Source organism: Euleptes europaea, chromosome 3 (assembly GCF_029931775.1).
Source record: "Euleptes europaea isolate rEulEur1 chromosome 3, rEulEur1.hap1, whole genome shotgun sequence".
In the NCBI taxonomy this organism is placed as follows: domain Eukaryota; kingdom Metazoa; phylum Chordata; class Lepidosauria; order Squamata; family Sphaerodactylidae; genus Euleptes; species Euleptes europaea.
Window position 1 is genome coordinate 41,672,762 of NC_079314.1, and position 18,832 is coordinate 41,691,593.

The following is an 18,832-nucleotide window of genomic DNA, read 5'->3' on the forward strand; positions in this document are numbered from 1 at the left end:
TATAAGGAATTCCTGGCTCTGACTGAGTTGGGGCGGGGGGTCCCAGAAAGCTGACAAAGGCAGATTAAATTCAGGCAGGGTGGACAAAATGGGTGCAGGATAGAGGCTTCCCCCATACCTTGAGCAGGCTGTTAGGCTAGGAGACATGCAGGGAAGGTCAGCAAAAGGTAATCAGCTCGCCTGGCTGCTTGATAGTAATTAGATTTCGCACTCAGGAAAACTGGTATTTGCTGATGAAATTTCCTTGATAGACGAAGGTGGGTGCCTGGCTTTGCAAGCCCCTGTGGCAATGGGTAGGCATTCAGATGTCCCATCAGTGACTCATTAGCATAATCTGAGGAGAGTCTCGACCTCACCTTCTCCAAAGCAGGCATTTCTAGCTCCTAACATGGCTGCCAAGGCAAACTTAGCCAGGATGAAATCAGGGCAGACAGGACACATCTAGGCAGGAAGAAGATCCTTGGTAACGCACCCATAGCTAAAGATAAAATGGAAATTGGACCATTTCTTTCTCTAGGGCAGGGCCCACCAGGACACAGTAATCATGCAGTTATAAGAAGCCCATCAGTGAAGTCAAACCATAATTCTCTTGATCCATTACTTACAGCAGATGGTTTCAGAGGGTAGACATGTTGGCCCGCACTAGAACAGCTGGATTGGAGTCCAGTCGCAACTTAGAGACCAACAAGATTTTGGGGGTACAAGATTTTGAGAGTCGATGCACCCTTTGTCAGGTACCAATGAAGGGAGGAGCTTTGACTCTCAAAAACTTATACTCTCAAAATATTGTTGGTCTCTAAGGTGCTACTGGACTCGTATCTAGCTGGACTTAACATCACAGCTTGCGTTGCAGGCTACAGGAAATACATTATTCAGTCCAACCACGGAGGCCTCTTGATTGCTAGATGGATTGATCTTTCCCTCCTCACTTCCTTGTTACTTCTCTCTGTGTGTTGTTTCTTCACAGACAGTATTATCCACTGAAGGTCCCCTCTCACTCTTATCTTCACAAAAACAAACAAAAAAACCAGCCCCGTGCCTCCTAGGAACTTGTTCTTGTTAAGTTGCTACAAAGACAAACAGGACTGACTGAACTAGAGAACCTGACAGCCTGAGTAGCATCATGATGCTTACCTGGCAACGGAGGGTCTGACAGCCTGGAGGAGGCATTGCCCCTGCTGGGAAATCCTGGGAGAGTCTTGAGCCTTGTAGACTCCTCATAGTTTATGTTCTGGTTCTCTTAAGTAGTTCAAAGCAGCTTAAAACAAACCAGATAAAATTAGCATAAGCAGAATAAAATCAAAACATACAGCCTAATCTCCAGGTTCAACAACAACAAAATACCCTGCAATAATATCAATGAAATGTCTTTCCCAAAAGTACAGATTTGGATGCTCTTCAAAACGAAGAGCAGGAATGTGCCAGACCTCTTCCAGAAGGCTGTTGCATAATGTTGGAGCGGAGAAGGGGGGAAAAGCAGTCAACGAAGCCAGCTGCACCCTAGGGGAAAGAAGAACATCAGAAGAGACCTGTGCAGTGGTGGAAGTCTCCAAATAGATACATAAAGGGAAGAAGAAGAGTTGGTTTTTATATGCCAACTTTCTCTACCACTTAAGGAAGAATCAAACAGGCTTACAATCACCTTCCCTTCCCCTTCCCATAACAGACACCCTGTGAGGTAGGTGAGGCTGAGAGACCTCTAAGAGAACTGTGACTAGCCCAAAGTCGTCACCCAGCTGGCTTCATGTGGAGGAGCGGGGAATCAAACCCCATTCTCCAGATTAGAGTCCACCGCTCCAAACCACTGCTCTTAACCACTACACCACACTGGCTCTCTGGGAGGCAGTCTTTTAAGTCTATGGATCACGTTGTTAAAAAACCTTGAACTGGGCCCAGAAATAAACAGGCAACCAGGAATATGTTCAGAAAGGCTTTCTGCAGCCAGTAGGTCAGCTGCAGCACTTCTGTAACTGAAGTTTCTCATTTGTCTTCAAGGGCAGCCCCATATCGGGCACTTTAGATTAGACAAGTTGCAAGGTTACAGTACATCATGGATTAATACAGCCAGATCAGCTGAGCCTAGAAGGGAAGACAATCCCTATGCCAAATGTAATTGATGAAAGGCTTATTTGAACTCTGCATCAGTCTGCTTTCCCATCAATGGTTCCATCCCATCGAAACAGACCTCAGCCTTTCTGACCAGCATCAGTTCCATCTTATTTTGATTCAGCTTCAGTTGAGTTACAGGACCATGGTAGCCACATGCTAGCCAAGAATAGAGACAGCCGCTTGGGGAGGCATGTTTAAAGAAATATTGAACAAGATGCTGAGATTCCCAAACTCTCCGTGAGTACTCTGGAAACAGTGAGGATCCATACTTCTGAGGACAGATGATTTCATCTAGTTTCCCCCCCCCCCTGCAGAGTAGGCAAAGGTAGTTATGCAAACTTAGGTCCCACACAGATTTTCTAAAAGCCAGCTTGGAAAATAGGGCTGCCAACTCTTTTAAAAAATAGTGGTACCTGAGCAGTGTAAGGGGTTGGAGCCTTTTGTGGGTCAGAACAGAGCGGAAATGGTAGATCTGTGGGCAGAGCCCAACAGTTATTGGTAAGGTGGGGGGAGCAGCCCCCGAGGTGTTTCATAGGTGCACAAAAGCTATTAGTTCACATAAGCTGTTCACAGCGTTTAAAAAATGGTTGAGGGGGGGGACTGTCCTTGACCCTTGCTTTTCTGGCAATTGGCCAAAAAAAAAACAAAAAAAACCACAAGACAAAACCAAAACACCTCATAGTCAAGTGGGGTTTTTTGGAGGGAGGGGAATCAGTTGGCATCCATATTGAAAGAAAAGCAGAGACCTAAGTATACCTTGAGGAGGGAAGGCAGCATGGTACAGCCCGATCTCGGAAGCTAAGCAGGGTCAGCCCTGGTTAGTGTTTGGATGGGAGACCACCAAGGAATACCAGGGTTGCTATGCAGAGGAAAGCACTGGCAAACCACCTCTGTTAGTCTCTTGCCATGAAAACCCCATAAGGGGTCACCATAAGTTAGCTGCAACTTGATGGCACTTTACACACACACACACAAGTATACTTTGACCATGCAGATTATTATCTGGGGAGGTTTTTTCTGACATGGATATAAAGTGATAACAGACACATCCGGTGCTGAATTTCTGCCAGGTACCTGCTCTTAAAGGCAAACAAAAAAGGTTGGCAACCCAATCTTCTTTCTTTCTTTCTTTCTTTCTTTCTTTCTTTCTTTCTTTCTTTCTTTCTTTCTTTCTTTCTTTCTTTCTTTCTTTCTTTCTTTCTTTCTTTCTTTCTTTCTTTCTTTCTCTCTTTCTTTCTCTCTTTCTTTCTCTCTTTCTTTCTCTCTTTCTTTCTCTCTTTCTCTCTCTCTTTCTCTCTTTCTTTCTCTCTTTCTCTCTTTCTCTCTCTCTCTCTCTCTTTCTCTCTTTCTCTCTTTCTCTTTCTCTCTTTCTCTCTCTCTCTCTCTCTTTCTTTCTCTTCCTTCCTTCCTTCCTTCCTTCCTTCCTTCCTTCCTTCCTTCCTTCCTTCCTTCCTTCCTTCCTTCCTTCCTTCCTTCCTTCCTTCCTTCCTTTTCTGACGGAAATGGGGGAGGGCTTATGCAGAGAAAATCACCAGTAACTTCTGAGGCCCTTAGCACCACTCACTGCCCCAGTCGCCAAGCTGCTTAGTGAACTATGGATAACCAATGTGGTCTAGTGGACAGTATTTCACTGGGGAGACCAGGGCTCAAGCTCCCTACATTACTTTAAACTTCCCCATGCCATAATTTGAGCACTGTAGATAGATTTTCTCCAAACATCACATCAGTAATTTGAAGACACCCCTAAAAATTCCCCTGGGACTTTAGTACTATGAGATGATGGGGGGCAGGGGAGAGACAAAATACTTTCCCAAGATTTCCCACTCTACTTTTGGGTTTTTCTCAGGGGAGGAAGACCGGCTGAATGGCTCTTTCTCTATGCCACTCATAGGGAGATTAGCTTATTTATGGGATGTTCTCCACCCAAGTATAGAATCATAGAGTTGGAAGGGACCACCAGGGTCATCAAGTCCAACCCCCTGCACAATGCAGGAAATTCACAACTACCTCCCCCCCACACCTAGTGACCAGAGGATGGCCAAGATGCCCTCCCTCTCATCATCTGCCTAAGGTATAAGTCATTTGTTACCATCGGAAAAATTGAAACAGAAGGTTTTGGGAAGACAAGAGTTCATCTCCCGCCTTTTCTCTTGCTGCTCCAGCTTTTCTCAGATGCCGCAGGTACCTCACTGACCTTCAAAGTATTATGAAGGTGCTTCCACCTGACTGAACAAATACAATTATGCCAGAAATGCAAACAAGATGTCTTCTGTGTGAGATGGCATCTTGCTTCCTTTTTAAATTTATCTTTTCTTTCTCCATTAAAGTGAGAGTTCCCAGGACTGCTGTGAGTGGTAAGCTGTAGTACTGCAGTCAAAAGCTCTGCTCATGACCTGAGTTCGATCCCGACAGAAGTCGGTTTCAGGTAGCCGGCTCAAGGTTGACTCAGCCTTCCATCCTTCTGAGGTCGGTAAAATGAGTACCCAGCTTGCTGGGGGTAAAGGAAAGATGACTGGGGAAGGCACTGCCTGGCAAACCACCCTGTAAACATAGTCTGCCTAGTAAACGTCGGGATGTGATGTCACCCCATGGGTCAGGAATGACCCAGTGCTTACACAGGGGACCTTTACTTTTTAAAAAACTGTAAATAAATTCATACACACATAACTTCCTCCTCCTCCATCCATGCCTGCCAGTCTGCCGACCATGAAAGAATTCCTCTGTCTTATCCCTCCCTTTCTTTCTGGCCCATCTCCTTCTTTGTCGCCATCACTAAGAGACAGCATGGTGTAGTGGTTAAGAGGGGTGGTTTGGAGCAGTGGACTCTAATCTGGGGAACCAGGTTTGATTCCCCACTCCTCCACATGAAGCCAGCTGGGTGACCTTGGGCTAGTCACAGCTCTCTTAGAGCTCTCTCAGCTCCACCTACTTCACTGGGTGTCTGTTGTGGGGAAAAGAAGGGAAGGCGATTGTAGGCTGGTTTGATTCTTCCTTAAGTGGTAGAAAACCAACTCTTCTTCTTCTCTATCTCTTGCCATCTTCTCTCCTGTTTCTCTTCCTCCTCCTTCTTGAATACATGTGCTGCTAACAACTGGGCTTCACCAGTACAAGCATAATACAATACAAATTTAAGGCATTGGGTTATTTGGGAGAGGCTGTGTGTCAATGGTAGAGAATTTGCTAGGCATGCAGAAGGTCCCAGGTTCAATCCTGTAGCATCTCCTGTTTAAAAAAAAGGGATCAGGTAGTAGGTAACATGAAAGACTTTGGCCTAAGACCCCACAGAGCTGCTGCCAGTTAGAGGAGACAAAACTTGATAGACCAGTGATCTGCTCAATATGAGGTAGATTCATGTGTTCAGTAGTGGAGCTTCTGCATGGCACACAGAAGATCCTAGGTTCAATCTCCAGTGAAAAGGATCAGGCAGCAGGTGATGTGAAAGACCTCTGCCTGAGAGTCTGAAGAGCCGCTTCTGGTCAGAGAGGATGTTATTTGCCTTGATAGTGGTCTGACTCTATAAGGCAGATTTATATGTTCAAGGTAGGTAAACAATGAATCAAAAAAGGCTGTGGGACAGGTAAGATCTATTACAAAAAGATATATGCTGAGAAAACATACATAGATATGTATGGGCTCCATCCTTTTTAAAATGTTCCACTCACAGGGTTTCCAAACAGAACAGTTAGAACTGGTTTGGGTCTAATCCCGGGTCCTTCTAGACTAAGACAATTGACAATATTGCTATCGTCATAGTGTTAGAAAAAGACAACATCTTGGCATGAAAAGTATCATACAACGTTCCACAGTTTTGGAATTGTACTATATAAATGGCTGTTCCTGCATTCACCACATTGAATCACAACCCCAATATAACTTTCACAGCAATCCTCAATGTATTTACTTGGAAGGAAGCCCCACAGATGACTCCCAGTCAGTTATTTGCTTCCAAGTAAGTGTGCTTAGATTCTCAGTCTTTTCCCCCCCAGGGTGGTATGTGAAAATAAAATACAGATCAAAAATGCTTTCTTAATTTGAGAAACTCTCAGTGTGGGTTCTCTCCCCCCTTGTCTGCATAGCAAACTGTGCAGAATGCATTAAAGGACATTTATCTTTGAACAGTGTTTCCCTTCAATAGTGATAAAAGCTGCCTGGAAGGAAAGCCTGCAAGATCAAGTGAAACAGTTTCTAATTGCTGTTACTTTGCATTTGTTGTCTCTAATATAAACAAGGATGGAACTGTTGCAATTGTGTGGCAGAAATGCTAACATCAGCATCTGATACCTCAAGGCATCAAGATCTTATTTTTGTTTTTTGTTTTTACATTTCCTTTTTGTGTTTAATGTTTTCCTCTTTGCATTTATTATTAGTGAGGGCACAACATGTGCAATATGGGTGTGTGTGCAGTATTGCCTAGTTGCTTCCAACCTATGGTGACCCTATGAATTAATGTCCACCAAAGCATCCTATTGTTAACTGACTTGCTCACGTCTTGCAAATTGAGGGCCATGGCTTCCTTTATAGAGTCAAGCCATCTCATGTTGGGTCTTCCTCTTTTCCTGCTGCCTTCAACCTTTCCAAGCATTATTGTCTTTTCCAGTGACTCTTGCGTTCTCAAAATGTGACCAAAGCACAATAGCCTGTGGAGCAGATCTCCACAGGTGAGGTGCCACCACAAAAAGTGCTCTGTCTCTAGTCCCCACCCACCTCCCCTCTGAAAGAGGGGACACAGAGAGCAAGCCTTGAGAAGCAGATCATAACTGGCGGGCTGGAAAGTATGGGAGGAGATGGTCCTTCAGGTACCCTGGCCTCAAGGTTCTCAGACAAAGTTTAAAACTGTGGTTTCCACTAGTTCATAAGCCTTTCCCCTCATCAAGTGTTCCTTTAAAACTTATCAAAAGCCACAGACAATGGAATGGTGTCTTTCATGCTCTGCTATTTTGTTCATGCTCTGTTTATTTTCCTTTGTTTGTAATCGGTGTGGCTTGTGCTGGATGAACAGCCTAAACAAGCTTCCAAGGAACTGGATCACACGAATCAGTTAAGCAAACATGTCTAATTATTTCTTGAGTAATGATTTCACATGGAAGAATTCAGAAGCATATCATGCACTGGGTGCGACGCCCAAGCCAGCAATTGACAGAAGATAAATGTTTCCAGTCTCTTGTGCAATAACTTGGTTCTTGTCTGGTGATGTTTGATAGCATGGGATTATTTTTCTTAGCACTCACATCATTTATTTGGAATCATTACTCACCTGCTAGCTAAACAAACTTTTCTCACTCTTAAGATTCTTGTTGATGTTGATTTTTTCCCTTAGCATCTAAATATATGCATGCAGAGGAAGTATGTTGCTTAGAAGAAGTATACAGTGTTCCAGTGGAGAATCTGGGTTGTATCCAACCACTGTTTTCCACCTGCAGAAGATAGGTTAGGCTTCTGGTGGCTCCTGTGAGCTTCATGGCGGAACAGGAATTTGAACCTGGGTCTCCCCAGTTGTAGTTCACACCTAGCGGACCATAGCATATGACTGCTGAGCTCCCTTTGGCTTCAACACTACAAGTTGTACAGGCCTGTGCTAATACCACAGGATCCTGCTTTCTTCATTTTTTGTGTTTCCCTTAAACCTACTTTCAGTATTTTAATAATAATACTCATGGGTCAATTTTTTTAAATTTAATCTTGTAATTCAAGTATTTCTCTCTGCACGTGTAACATCTCCAGTTCCCCCAATTTAAAATAGCAGGAATGAATCAGAGTGAGGAACTGCACAAGCTTACCTCATTTGACAGTTAATCTTTTAACCAAACCTTCTCACCTTCCATTGTTGGCTGTGGTTACTGTTTTCCTAAGGATTTAATCACTCCTTGAGACCAAAGCTCCGTTTCATCTCAGCAAGTAGAGTCAATTTACAGACAGGTCTGATGAGAGACAATAACCATCACTCCTCAATGCTCAAAGGCCAATAATGTTCATTCTAAAATTATTGTAAGAAAGTGACTGAAACTGCAGGAGCGATCATTTATCTTAGTTTTGTTCCATGAAAGAAATTATCGTTGAAATTTCTCGAGAGGATCCTGTTCCAGGGGAGATTATTTATTTGCTCAATAGATGTGTGCCCTACTTTTTAGCCAGATTGGCTCCCAGAGGGAGCTTATAATAAAAACCGATATTTTTAAGTTAAAAGCTGTGGAGAAGCACTGATCTACTGAAACTATTCCCTGTACAGTAAATGAAGTTTCGCATGGTCTTGCATCATCTGATGGAACCTGGAAAAACGCTGAAGCTCTTGGTTAGTAGGAATTATGTTGGTAGAAGGGAAGATTAGAAATTTGCAAACAGCCATGTTGAGCTATTGGAAAACAAATGAATGTAGCAGTGTGGTAGTGCTTTGACTAAAACATCGTAACAAAGTGAGCAAGTTTATGACTCTCCTTTCTAGATTAGTTCTAGGAGAGGTGAGCCATTTGTTTCCAGAATGTTATTGATTCATCAAAATGTGACAAACTTCATATTAAAACTGCTTCCAGTTAACAGGAATGCTCTGGCCTTGGTCGAGGACAGCCGGATACTCTTTGGGCCAGGGACCACCAGCAAATTGTTACTTGAAGAACGTAACATTCCCTGGGAGGGGGGGAATACCAGGAGAGGCAGTCTTGCAGACACGAAGGTTGTCCTAACTAATTGTGTCAGTTTCCCTTATCCTGCATCTGCCTGCAGATGTCCTGGTGCCTGATCTAACCAAAGGTTTGTCTACACTTCCAGTAATATAAATCCAGGTTGCTAATGTGCAAAAAAACAAGGCAGAACAAAAAGCCGATGGTGCCTGGAAATGGTGCCATGGTAAGCTTCCAGTTAGTTTAATTGAGGATTTCAGCCCATGCGTCATCTCAGCAAGAGCGCTTTTGTTTTTCCATTTAACTGGTATGCCTAATAATTCAGAGACCACTGCACGTGCCCCACGTGCTCCCCTGGGCAAATGCTCACCCGTGGCACAAATGGAAGTGCTAGCTTTTCTAAGGCATTTTCTTGACAAGCTGCAATTACAAAGCAGAGCAGGAACAAAATAAGAGCTGTGGAGATCACCAGCCCTGGGCCTCTGTGGATTCTGTCAGGCTGCGGGAAAGAGCTCTCCACCTGGGAAGAGATGGGGAACGTTTGACCAGCCTATGTAGACAAGAGAAACCTGCAGCTAAACGACGAAAAACAAAAACACAAAGAAGTGGCGAACAAAAGGAAATGAGTTGAGTAACAATTAGACTAATGCACGATTTACCTATGTAAAAAGTATTTAAACATCTCATGTGGAAAGATGAGATGCTGTTGGATCTGGAGATTCTCCTTACCTACTCTGAAGGGTTATTTATACCTTCAAAAGAATAAAGACTCTAAATCACACACACCCAATTTCTGTAGTGAGTTGTTATTTCTCAGCGTTCATTTTTAATCACAGCAATAAAGCTCAATAGCATTTATACTAATCACATGCCTGATTGGTATAGTGTTAATTTGCATGCTTGTAAAATGTGGTATGGTTGAAGAAGGGGTGTTCTCTCAAGACAGAGGAGGTATTGAAGATAAAGTCACAAAATCTCTTTGGTATGGATTCTGCATAACTATCCATGCAATCCTGAAGGGGGCCCCAGAGACGCTTAAGAGCCGGCATGAACCCAGCACCAGCATCCATGCCACTTGCATGTGCAAAGTGGCATGGATGCTGGCACAGGGCAACTTATGCTGGCTCCGGGGAGTGATGTGGCAGTTGAGCCCCATGTGCTGGCACTGACTCCCTGGTGGTGTTTTTTCCTGGCATGAGCTCTCATGCCCAGGGGGCTTTCCCGGGGGCAAAGCCCTTTTACCCTAGAATGTGCCCTTTTGCAGGTGTCCATGTATGCTTGCAAAATACCTAGCGTTGCCCCATGAAACTCAATGAGGAGTTTCAAAGTAAATAGCTACCTGGAGCAGGGACTTCTCTGTGGAGGCACCCAGTCTGTGGAACTCACTTCTTGTGTATACTCATTAGGTGTCTACTGCAATAGCATTTAAGCAGCAGCTTCCTTCTGGCTGGGCATTTAGTAGAATTGTACATTAGTGAAATCCTTGCTTTTCTTAAGTGTTCGTTTACCTCTTTCCCCCTCTGTGCTCTGTCTTACAGTATTTATGTACCGTATATACTCGCGTATAAGCCGAGTTTTTCAGCCCAAAAAAAGGGCTGAAAAAGCCGGCCTCGGCTTATATGCGGGTCAATACGGTAGGGGAGGGGGAAGGGAGGGAGAGAGGAGGGAGGGGGGAACTTACCGCCGCCGCCATCGCCGCCTCCGCCGCCATTGCTGCCGTGCCCGCGTGGCTTCCCCCGGCCAGGAGCGCCCTGGAAGGGCCTCCAGAGGCCTCTGGAGGCCCCGTCGCCGCCCCTGCCGGGCGCAGCGAGGCTGCTGCCGGCCGTCGCCGGCCTGGAAGGGCCTCCAGAGGCCTCTGGAGGCCCCGTCGCCGCCCCTGCCGGGCACAGCGAGGACCCTGCCGGCCGGCGCCGGCCTGCGCACCTGGATTGAGGTAAGCCTGCGGGGGGGGAGGGGTTATAAGCCGACCCTCGGCTTATACGCGGGTGCCTAATTTTTCCCCATTTTGGGGGAGAAATTAGGCACCTCGGCTTATACGCGGGTCGGCTTATACACAGGTATATACGGTATTTGTTGTCTTGTTTAGATATTGCTTTAAGTTATGAGTTGCCACTTCAAAGGTAGGAGTAGAAATATTTTAAATAAATTAGTAACTCTTTGAATCTTGACCATTAATTTCAGTTCCAGTATAATTCTCCCTCACCCTTGAATCCTCCAGCCATTATCACATAAGTCCTAGTAAAATTGAGTGTGACATCTTAGCACAGTAGTCGGGCGATACTTCATGCTTATTCTCTGCCCTTGAAGAAAATGAAATATGAGACTGAAGATGAGGATAGGAAGTTACAAAGACAGGCTGAGCGAGATTGCAGAGTGAAATGAAGCAGTCTTGAAATAGCAGACAACAGACAGCAGGTAAATATTCAGAACCTAGGAGAGCTTCCAAGGAAGTTCAAAAGTTTAATTGAACCCCTTTGTACCATTGAAGGCTCAAGCTCAGCACCATAGCTGTGATCTGAGAAAATAAATGACTGCATCTGAAAGAGAATCCTTGATCAGGGTAAAAAATGTGGCTTCTATTAATATGTAATATAGGAAAAATACAATGTTAGGCGGTGTGTAAGCTTATACAGATATTTACATTAAAATATACCAAGTTGCAATACGTAACTAGTTCGATACCTCCCTCGCAAGAACATTTAATGTGAGACACACATAAAAACTCTGCATGCAGAGGGGAAGGAGAGGAACCAAATCTTGTGCCCAAAAATCTCCCCATTATGAAATGTTTATTTTGTACAGTGTTTCTCAAATAGCATGAATTGTTCTGAATCTGAAACTTTGGCTTTTGCAAAATATGAAAAGCTTTATTCAAGGAATTATGTAAGAAACGTAGCAAAATTATAGGCAATGGGAAAGCCTGCCTGAAGGTCACAAAGAGACAGCTATATAAAACACAGGAACTCCACCATTTGAATGCAAAACACCGCTCCAGTTTGCTGACTGCATGGTTTTATATTTATTTCCAAATTCATGAGAGTTCATAACTTGCTAAAAAACAAGAATACTAATTTTATACCAGGCTGTATGCAAAAATCTCTATGTGCAGTTCAGAACAGTAAAAAATCAAATATCTGTGTTAATTAAGGGCATGTTCTAGCCAATGTGAATCACTTTTGAGCCTCATTGATTCAGTGGAAAATAATTAAACATGTCTTTCACCCCTTATTGAGATCAGTGGGGGTGGGGGTGAGAGGAGTGCCATGGGTAGTAGTAGGTGGGGAGATCAATGAGAGTGGGGATAGGAAGGGGTGCACCCTCTCTGCAAGTTTCTTGCAGGTCCCCATTTGTTGTTTTAAATTTCCTGTTTAATACTGAGATCTACTAGTTGACTAAGTTCCTGAACTTGAATCCAAGAATCTAAGGTCCAGATTCACAATGCAACTCATGTAATCGTTTCTGATTGCTGGAATCAACAGCTCCTGTAGCAAATGGATGAATGTCTGGGTCTGAATTGTTATTCTCTTTCTCCATCCTTAACCTTCCAATACAGCCCTTCCAGGTTCGAGTCCACATTTTTTCCTATTACATGTGTGAATGGGCATCCTGAGTGTTAACCTCAGTCATTCTGTCATATTTTGCCAATATACACTTAGTGGAAAGAAAACACACAGTTTATTATTATAATTCATTCATGATTTATAACATAACCTCTGGCATATCAGTGTAGAAGGATTCTACACTGCATGTAGATTCTAGTGCTGCATGTAGCACTCGCTCTTATTTTTGGCCTTATTTAATAACTACCTTTCATTCTAAATACACTAGACTAATGAGATGGCATCATTAGGAAGAAATGAGTCACAGTGTGTGAACTGCATGTGCTGTTTGGGTGCACAAAATATGAGAAATTTCCACTGCTGTGTCTTCTATTTCCAACCAGTAGCTGGGGAAGCCATTTAGTGGTAGCCAGGAAAGGATTAATTGCTCATCCTGTTCCCCTACCCCATTCCAGTGAGCAAAATCTAGGCCTCTGAGCTGCAAGCAGGCCACCATAACGCCTTTCCTGAAATGTATTTCTGCTCTGTAGTCTTCAAAGAATAGGGTTGCCAACCTCCAGGTACTAGCTGGAGATCTCCTGCTGTTACAACTGATCTCCAGCCGATAGAGATCAGTTCACCTGGAGAAAATGGCCACTTTGGCAATTGGACTCTATGGCATTGAAGTCCCTCCCCTCCCCAAACCCCACCCTCCTCAGGCTCCACCCCAAAAACTTCCTGCCAGTGGCAAAGAGGGACCTGGCAACCGTATCAAAGAAGACCTGTTCCCACCCAAAATGATCCAGATCTTCAAAACAATGTTATACTTCTGGACACATCCCAGAAGGGTTCACATAATAAATGTGGTATTTAATGCATCTTCAGAGTAAAGTTAGAGTAAATAATGGACATGATCCAGCCACTATGAACTGATATGTATATGCATGAAACGTATACGCATGCCAGTCTCTGTGTTATGGCAGCCCATGGGAGGAGAAAGTATTAAAGCAGCCCTTAACGGAGACTAATTGTTTTTGTTTCCCTGCCATAGTCCTTCTTCAGACATAATGCTGTCTATCCTCCTTCCCACTCTGTCTGAGTATTTACCCCAAGTCACAGCATGACCTCCTTATCTACCTCCAAACCCTTGGTTAGTCTTCATCTCACCAGTTAGGAAGAGTACAAGTGAAGAAGATTTCTGGAATTCCTGTAGGGTTGCCAATTCTAGGCTGGGAAATTCCCAGAGAATTGATGGGGTGGAGCCTGGGGTGAGTGAGGTGGAGAGGGACCTTAGCAGGGTATAATTGCCCTAGAGTTTACCCTCTGCGGCTGCCATTTTCTCTAGGAGAACTGATCTATGTAGTCTGAAGATCAGTTATAATACTGAAAGATCTCCAGGCCTCACCTGGAGGTTGGCAACCTTAGGGTTTCTAGTTTTTGTCTGTTTCCTGCAGAGACCACACCATTTTAATATTTCTGTAGTTCATTAGGTGGCTGAACCTTTCCCTCTCTTAGTCACTATCTCCACTTTGTCTTAATTAATATTCTGTTTCTTGCAGCTAAATAATTCCGTGCTTTGGGGTTAGCTCAAATTAATTGTGCGCACTGGAAATTGTTTGGAATTGCTTAAGTGGTAATCCCAGGGAGGATTTGCCTTTGAGAGTTCATTAGACGTTGGTTTGTGGTGTGTCTCTTTAAAAAAAACCATCATGTAAGCAGCCAGAAATCAAAGCCTTGTGGGGCTACGAACCAGTCATGACCTACTGGCCTGAACGGGCACGCTCACTTTCTGCCCTTCATAATGCTTGTAAAGTTGTATTATTTCAAAGAGCATTCTTTGGGAGTCTGTGAAGTGTCAAATATCAAGGGCTGCAGTGTGTAATTTCTTTGATTGTCTGACAGTATTGTTTGTGGTGTTTTCATTTTTATTTGCAACCCAGTGTTGCATTGTGAGCTGCATCCTTAAGAAACAAGCTGCAATGAAAATATGGGCCAAGATACTGTCCTGTGTATAATTTACTCTGACTCTAACCCTTGAACTGCAAGATTTACTAGGATGAATGATGCATGCTGAGATTTTATGAAGATAATTAACTCTATAACAGTGTTTTTCCTGCTTCTGAGTGACCTGTGGGCTGGAATAAAGACTGACTGACCTTGTTGTATTTCTTTATTTTTATAATCTCCAGAATCAAGCATGAAAATATTGTTGCGCTGGAAGATATCTATGAGAGTCCAAACCACTTGTATCTGGTCATGCAACTGTAAGTAGTGCTTATATTTAATCATACTGCCAAAGTCGGGCAGCCCATTCCTGCAAAGTGGCACAGATGCCGGCGCAGGGCAACTTATGCTGGCCCGGGGACACTGTGCAGAAGCACAAGTCTCCTGCTCCCGCACTGCCTCCCCGGTGGCGTATGTCTGGTGCGAGTGCTTGCACTGGCATCCTAGTAGGCATTCCCGGGGGGGCGGGAGCTGCCTTTAAGCAGCTTCCTAACCCCTTTCAGCCCCAAACACGCCATTTTGCAGGTGGCAAGATACACCAGTGAAATAGTGGTGCAGCCCGTGGAACTCTATGGGGAGTTCCGCAGGTTTTTTTCCAAAACATATTTTTAAATTCTTTTTTCGGCATGCTGCGCTGGCAGCAAGCCGCTCTGTAGGCGGCACAGCTGCGCCGCCTCTGGGCACTGTCTAACCCCCCCTTCAGGAATGGGCTCTTAGTGCATGTTGTATGTGTTAACCAGGCAGAAACAAGAAGCAAAAACAAAGGGAAAACCGGAAAATTGTGCAAATACTGCAGAAATATTGATGATCTTATGTAGGGTTGCCAGATGGTTTCAAGAAAAATACTGGATACACTTGATAAAAATTGCTGACCCCCCCACCCCATCCCGCCACCATAATATACATGATATGGGAAGTTTATTGATAACTGTCTATATTACAACTCATTTTTACATTAGATTATGTCACTTTCATCAGTTTTTAGCCCCTAAATGTTGAGGTCAGAAACACCTAAACACGATTTTACATAACCAACAAAGGGTGGGGTTTCCAGCAACCTGGAGAAAAGGCATCCCTCTCATTTAACAGAGGCTTAATGGGATGTTATTTTCCTCCCTGCCATGTAAAGCTTCAGATGCCCATTTCCAAGCTTTAAGTCTCTGTTAAAGGTGCAGGACATTTTATCTCCAGGTTTTTGCAACCCTGCCAAGGAGGGAAGAGAGTGCTGTTGGCGTTTTATTGCTGGCTAGTGAGTATAATTCTACCATTAGCACAGCACAGAAGATAAAAAATAGGGACAAAAGTTTAAAGTGACATTTACCAATAGTTAAGCAAATCAAATCCAAGAATTGTTTTATATGACCTGTTAGAAACCAAAATCCAGAGTTCCTGTTGGACCTGGCTCTATCTTACCCTACAAATGTGGTAGGATTCTTTGGCACAGGACATATTTGATTATGGAGTGGGGAAAGTCATGGGGGAGTGGTGTGTGGAAGTCAGTAGAGTGGCATTTTTCACTGACACATATCCACATGTATTCACACACATTAATGGCATATTCTACTAACAGGACCAAGCTGTAAAGCAGTTATTTTTAACTTTGTTGACAAAAGATGGGGCAGTGTATCCTGAGCAGACTTAGTTGGTGCCTATCTGGTGCCAATAAATTTGGCAGCTTTGAAACAAGAGGTCTGTCATACAGACAGATATGAGGTAGGTGTGTGTGTGTGTTAAGTGCCCTCAAGTTGCTTCCAACTTTTGGAGAAGTTATGAATTAATGACCTCTAAAACATCTGATCATTAACAGTCTCACTCAGGTCTTGGGAACTGAGGGCTATGGCTTCCTTTACTGAGTCAATCTCTCTGTCAAATGACACCAGGATCCTGCAGGACCAGGGCCCTATGGTTGAGGACAGTGATGGTTCCATCATAAGCTGGCCTCCCTGTTCCATCCTGCTCCATCTTCAGTCTATTTTTTTATGCCTGCCCACTCTCCTACCTGAATGTTCCAACCACTATTGACATGAAAGTGTCACTTAAGTTATTGGAGTCTGCATTTGTTGGTTTTAAATTGCTCAATTATTAGATAATGCTATAGTTTAAATTATTGTTATATTGTATGATATTGATTTTATGACCAATTGTGTGTCCATGTTGGGTGTGAGCCACTCTGAGCCCTGCCTCTCAGCAGGAAAGGGGCGGGATAAAAATCTAAATAAATAAATAAATGTTGGGTCTTCCTCTTTTTCTGCTGCCTTCAGTTTTTCCTAGCATTGTTGTCTTTTCCAGTGAGTCTTATCTTCTCATAATGTTTAAAAAAATTAAAATAAAAAAATTTAAATTAAAAAATATATAAATTCAGGTAGTACAGTAAACATGCAGTTGGCATATGGGTAAGCTCTAGCCATGTTGACAGATATAACAAAACTTGTGATTTTCCAAAATCAGGCAGTCTGAAACTATGTTTAGTCCAAGTAAGTTCCACTGAGTTCCTGAGGTTTACTCCCATGTAAGTGTGCATAAAAATGCAGCCGTAAATAGAAGGGGGGAGGCTATTTTACTTAAAGTCAGGAAAAAATGTTATAGGGATTTTGGGGCAAGTTGCTTCATCCAGACATATTTTCTAAAAGGTGGGGAAGTTTTCTTGCTGATAATTTAAACTTTAAATATCAAATATAAATGATAAAGCACAAACAAAGGAATAGAGGGATCAGGTTTTAATAATGCAGAGAATGCTCTTAGTGGACTAGAACTTATACAAAGTTTTGAAATGGATTAGCATTTCTCAAGACTCATCATCTCATGACTGCATTGATTCTCCAAGTAGTCAAGAGTTTATCTTCTGTAATGACCCAGTGCTTGCACAGGGAACTACCTTTACCTTTAATACCATCCGCCCCAATTCTGTTCCTTCTTTGACTCATCTGAATGACCCTTCTGCAGTCAGAGAGGTAAGCTCTTCCATCAAATTTGTGTTAGTGTTATTTAAAAGACCGTAACATGTTCAAAGCTCAGTAATGTTAGCAGCTGAAGCATGACAGTAAAAGTGGGACTTAACTCCTGAAAGGAATTTCTGCATTTAAAAAACTCAAAAATGGAACCCCTTGGTACTCTTTGTTAGATTGAGAGGGAGGAGCAGAATGCTAAGATGAGCCAAATCTGTCTGCATTCCTGCCTCGTGATGCTGAGGATTGGATGGCTGGAGAAAGCCAAAGCTCTGACTGGGCAAGGAGGGATGGCGGTCCTATTCATGCTCAGTTGCATCTCTTGGCTGCTCATTTAGAAAATACCAGACATTTATATGCCCAGTACTTTCTCCCTGGACAAACATCACAGATACTGGACTGTCTGGGTGAAAACCCGACAGCTGGCAACTCTATCCTCATGATGTGTTTCAAAGATTAGCTTGTATAAGAATCTGGAAGTTTCCACATTCTGCACACCACTTCTTCTGAGGCAGGGACTATTTATTTACTTCATTTATACCCCATTTTCCTCCCCAATGGGGGACCCAAAGTGGATTTCAATATTCACCCCCCCCCTGCATTTTATCCTTACAACAACCTGTGAGGTAGGTTAGACAGTGTGTGACTGGCCCGAGGTCACTCAGTAAATAATGATAGCTCCACCACTTTATTCCAAAACGATACTAGTATTGTCTTCTATCCACTGATCTTCCTTTTACTTTCAGAGTAGTAGAAGAGTTTATGTTTCTGGTGCCATTTCTGTAAGGAATAATATTTGGTGCCACCTGGAGTAGAGCCTTCTTCATGACAGCATGACTTTGGCATGTCCACCCTTTAAAGGTTGCCGTCTTAGTCAGTTGTAGCAAAATGAAACAGAAGTCGTTTGGAAATTTAAAGGCTAACCATACTTATTTCAGTATGAGCTTTCATGAGTCACTCACAGTGCACTTCTTCAGATACACTGAGGGAAGATTATACTAGGAATGCTTCTTATGGGGAGGGCTATAAAGTGGGGGGAGGGAATTGAGGCAGAGTGGTTTGGTGTGATTTTCATCACAAATCTTTCAAGTGTAAGAAAAATTCTGAGTATGATCTTCCTTTCACATAAGAAGTGAGCCGAGACTCACAAAAGCTCATGTTGACCTCCCTTTAGAGGTCTGCAAAGCTCCTTTGCCGGAAAGTGTTTTTGTTTATTTTTGTTTTGTCTTTCTGATTGTTAGGGCGAAAACGCATGATCATTTAGCCTCCTTTATTCCCTGATTCAGCCAGGTTCGAACGCATGCGTTTTCGCCGAACGTGCATTCAATCGTGGCTGAATCCTGGCTGAAACAGGGAATAAAGCGACCATGCGTTTTTGACCACTGTCACTATTACAGGTTTTTACAACACTCCCCAAGATTTTAATTGTATAGTGTTGATGTTTTTAACTAATATTTTTGTATTGCATTTTGTTATTTTAAAATGTTGCTAGTATCACTTAATGTCTTCTCTTGGCAGAATATATCGCTTTCGTATACATGGAGCTGATAAATTCCTAGGAGAAAAACATTGCCTGAGCTCCAAATATTCTTAAAAGTTCTGATTTTTGGAAATGCTGCTG

The 18,832-nt window shown here is 43.2% G+C and overlaps 1 protein-coding gene across 1 annotated transcript in view; it reads left to right on the forward strand.

The window, feature by feature from the left end:
- The window catches only part of CAMK1D (calcium/calmodulin dependent protein kinase ID), a 230,049-nt gene that overhangs the window by 127,726 nt on the left and 83,491 nt on the right, over window positions 1-18,832 (forward strand). The window contains exon 3 of the mRNA XM_056846793.1: window positions 14,452-14,526. Within this exon, the coding sequence (XP_056702771.1) occupies window positions 14,452-14,526 (75 nt within the window). The remainder of the gene's footprint in view (window positions 1-14,451; window positions 14,527-18,832) is intronic.